The sequence below is a fragment of the Galendromus occidentalis genome, unplaced genomic scaffold, assembly GCF_000255335.2.
Source record: "Galendromus occidentalis unplaced genomic scaffold, Mocc_1.1 scf7180000076426, whole genome shotgun sequence".
Taxonomy (NCBI): domain Eukaryota; kingdom Metazoa; phylum Arthropoda; class Arachnida; order Mesostigmata; family Phytoseiidae; genus Galendromus; species Galendromus occidentalis.
In genome coordinates this window covers 45379-49529 of record NW_003804415.1, presented here as the reverse complement: position 1 = coordinate 49529, position 4151 = coordinate 45379, and the positions used below count along the sequence as shown (strand labels likewise).

General features: G+C 50.9%; 1 protein-coding gene across 1 annotated transcript; it reads left to right on the top strand.

Moving 5' to 3' along the window:
- The first annotated feature begins 2327 nt into the window (after window positions 1-2327).
- On the top strand, window positions 2328-3932 carry LOC108865197 (uncharacterized). Its single transcript, XM_018641988.1, has one exon. It carries the CDS (start codon window positions 2328-2330, stop codon window positions 3930-3932), a length of 1605 nt encoding a protein of 534 aa, XP_018497504.1.
- The last annotated feature ends 219 nt before the right edge of the window (window positions 3933-4151 follow it).

Sequence of the window (4151 nt, the reverse complement as noted above, 5' to 3'; positions counted from 1 at the left end):
TGCAATTTTTATGATGCACAGTAAAAGCTCGGTACTACAAACACGAAGGGACCGACGAAACTGGTTCGTTGTACCGAGTTTTCGCTGTAAGGAATGCCGCTGAACACTATCCTTAAGACGAGCTGGCCATAGGAGGAGAAATTCCTTGTTCGTCGTTCCGATAAATTCGTTGTAATGGGGGTCGTTATAACGAGCTTTTACTGTAAAATTATATCGGATGTGTTTTAATTCATTATAGAAATTGGCTGTGAGCTCGAAAAGATGGAACGTCATTATCACTCAAGAAGATACATCTGACGAATCCGTGGCAAACGCGAAGGATCGCATTTTGGCGATTTTGAAGAATTGTAGCAACGTGTCCACCCATCGAATCGTCTACGACAAAAGGAGTTTCATTCGTCCAGACAATGTCTGTGACTTTCCGACAGCTCATTTTCATGGGGTCGTGACAACCGCGCTCCCTGTCATTGGCCAGGAATTTTTTGAAAAATTATTCGCGACTTTCCGCATCAAGGTCAAGTCCATGCGAGCTACGGGACTCGCGAAATGGGATCAACACATGACTTATGTGGAGCAGTCGATGATATCGGCGGAAAAAAACGCATCCTCGATCCCGCAGCCAAAAAGGAAACTTAGTGCTGCTTTCTCAGAGTCGGAAAACTCATCGAACTCTGCCAACAGGACCAACAGCGCCACCGTGACAACCTTATTCAGAACGTCGACAAGCAAGCAAGCGAGCACAGTGAAAGTTCGGGGAATGAGGGAACCAACGGATAGGGGGGGTACCGATGCCGGTGCTTGAATCCGAAATCGAGCGGGGCGTCATTTTAGATGCGATCGCCTACAGCAACGACGCAGACTCCGCGATGGAATATGTGTGGACGGCCGATGTTCTTTTGGCTTTTAAATATTTCGAGTCCATGGAGAAGTTTTTTACGCGACTATTCGGCAGAGGGAAACATTCGATCCCTGATTTGTTAGATAACCAAAATTGGATAGGTGAATCAATTCACAAGCGAATTCCCGTCCGTAGAATGTCCACGACATCGTTGGTTGGACTTTTAGAAGAATCGCCGAAAAAACGTTCGCGATCAGATGTCGTCGAGGGTGGAGTTAATGTCGATGACGTTGCATCCGAGCCCGTAGTAAAAGGGAAAACAGTGCCGAACCCCCCGACCGCGAAACGCTCTGGATCGATTTTGAAACAACCAGGCGCGAATATCGACGACTCCGGAATCCTTACTGAGGATGTTGATGCTATTTCTGGACCGCCAACTGTTGAAAAGGCTCACAACGTCAAATCCACGACTCCGAACGTCGCACCGCCTCCACGTCCGCCGCGAGAGTGCTCACGCACGAATGTGCTCGTTCCAAAGGTCGTCCAGAAAAATGTTGACGCGAATTCTCAGGTCGCTGGACCTTCGAGGAAGGACACTTCGAAAGCCGTTGACGAAGATAACGACCGGAGGAATGAGACTGCTAAAGCAGCTAGCGACGGTGACGAGGAAGAATTGGAGAGCATATACGAGTTTTAGTAAGAATCGGGAACGGAGGGGAGGACAGCCCCTGTATTACTTTCAGATTGTTTTTTAGATGATTGAATTAATGAATTCTTCAATCAGTGATTTTATTCGAAAACTGCATTTGTTTTGATTTCTTTTCGTTTCCTCAGCGTCGTATCGTGTTGTCCATTGTAGCTCAAAGTAGCGCCGTTGTTCACGAGCGATCCAGAAAAGATGAACATATCGATACGCAGGATGAATGTTTTTACCTATGTGCCTAGGTGTGTTTGTTTACAAACAATCCCGAAATGATGATCGTATCAGTAGATAGATAAATATATTTATCTATGTATTTAGATTTCTTCGTTTACAAACAATCGCAAAATGATGAACATAACGATAGATAGATAAATTCATCTATCTATGTATCCAGATCTATTTGTTTACAAACAATGAACCAAAAATTGACAAGCATTCGAACAACATGATATATTTATCTATCTATGTATCCAGATCTATTTGTTTACAAACAATGAACCAATACTTGACAAGCATTCGAACTAATTAACTATCTATCTATCTATCTATCTATCTATCTATCTATCTATTTTTTTTGGCGCTGAGTCACCGCACGGAGCGGACGTGTTTTTCGTTGCTCCGCCTACTTGGTCGTATTTCTCGATAAATCCGTACAAATTTTCGCTCGCCTTGCGCTTGTTCACCTTCCGAGTGTCTCCCTCATCCCGAAGGAAGCCCCGCTGTTTCACTTCACTGCACCCGTGAGCACCCCCGTCTCTTCGTTTATCACTCAGGCAACCCGTTCCGATGCCAGCTGATCCAGCTGACGCCGAACAGGTGGACGTCACTGACAGAGTCGCCGCCGACGCGGAGAGGAGGGCTGCTGCGACCGCGGCAGCTCTCGCCGCCGCCGCTGCGCGTGCATCGCTCCCCATGAAGAGAAGGCAACTGCCTACGGACAGCTCCTCTGGAGGGGTTCAGGGAGATCCCAAGAAGATGAGGGAGAATTCATCCAGGACTGATTCGGGGGCCGAACCCGGTCAAATGGAGACTGACGACCAACTTGATTCTCGGGCTGTGGAAACCGATGCGGAGGCTGATTCCTGCCGCGAAGACGAGGCGCCGTGGGAAACCGTTCCCTCCCGTGCCGTCAAGGCTCAGTTCCAGGCCACGCGGAAAGCCGAGCGAGCTGTGCGTCGCCTCAACAGATCCAGCGGTCTTGGTCCCGCGGGGTTCGAGGTTGACATCGCCCCTCTCGATGAGAGCATTCGATTCTCCGCCGAGAACCTCCTCAGAGTTTTTTGCGACATCCGAGAGGTAGTTAGAGAGGCGCAACCACGTCTTAACTCACGAGGTGGTATCTCTGTTCGCGTACCTCAACAGTCTCATATCGAGTCTCTTAAGACCCTGAAGGCAATCGCCGATGTCCCAGTGAAACTCAATCTGCCCTCCGCAGCTTCTCTATGGGCGCGAGTGTCGGGAGTACATCCAGCCTTCTCCGAAAAAGATTTGCTCACAGTCCTCCGACCGCAGGGCGTCATGGAGGTCGTACGAGAGATGTATTCGGCCTCGGAGTCTACCTCAACCTCTGAGAATAAGCGATTACTGAAGCCGTCGAACCGGCTCAGGATTCGCTTCGAAGGAGAAATCAGACCAGAGGTTGATATTGCTCATCAGGTCTTCAAGGTCACGCTCTGTCCGGCCTCCCCACTGCAGTGCCTCGCTTGCTGTGGCTTCGGTCACCGCGCCTTGATGTGTCCAGAAAAACTTTCCCCAAGATGCCGGAAATGCGGTGGCCTCGGCCATCAACTATGGCAGTGCACCGCGAGAGCGAAGTGCGTTAACTGCAAGGGCTCACATGCGGCGAACGACTCCAGGTGTCCTGTCTTTGCTGTTTATGCGAAGGCCGCCCAGGAGCGCTTCGTTGGGAAGGTTGTTGCTGGTCTCGACAATGTGTCGGTCCGGCAAACCGCTGTTCTTGTTCCCGGCGTAGCGCCTGTCCCCTCCGTCCCCGTGGACGGCGTCCGGCCCTCCTTTGCCTCGGTTGTCGGCAAGCCTGAGACGATTGCGCTCGTTCGGTCCACTGAAGAGGGTGAGCGTATTGTATGCTACCTGCCTAGACCGTCGACGAAGAGACCAAATCCGGTCCGAGCGGCCAAGCCCAAAGCTCTTCCCCCGCAGCAGTCTCCCAAAAAACCAAACGTGGCCCCCGATAATGATGCTCTGGTTGCTGCGGTTACAGCCAAAGTCCTAGAGAGTGTTTCATTGAGCCTCGATTCTATCATCTCCAGAATAGTCTCTAGTGCCATCGCTGCGGCCGTTCCGCGCATCGTTGAGGCCGTCACTGCGACCCTCAAGGCTACCTTCAGCAAGCCTGTCTCTGTTGGCACACCCCCCGCATCGCACCAATGAGTCCCGGAATTCCCCCTCATAATGCCGAAGATAACCATCCCGCCGTTAAGTGCCTGCTCTGCCCATTTGTGGCCTCCAATCCGCGAGGCCTCAAGATCCACATCACGGTCATGCACAAAGACGGGGCCGGACCATCCGGCACAGCTAGTTCCCCCAGAGCTGCCTCTCAGCCCGGGGCTCGCCCCACAAACCTCATTTGTATCATTTGCAATTACGTCG

Bases quoted from the DNA above. Each gene is read 5' to 3' on its own strand.
- LOC108865197 (XM_018641988.1), top strand. From the start codon at position 2,328: ATGCCAGCTGATCCAGCTGACGCCGAACAGGTGGACGTCACTGACAGA.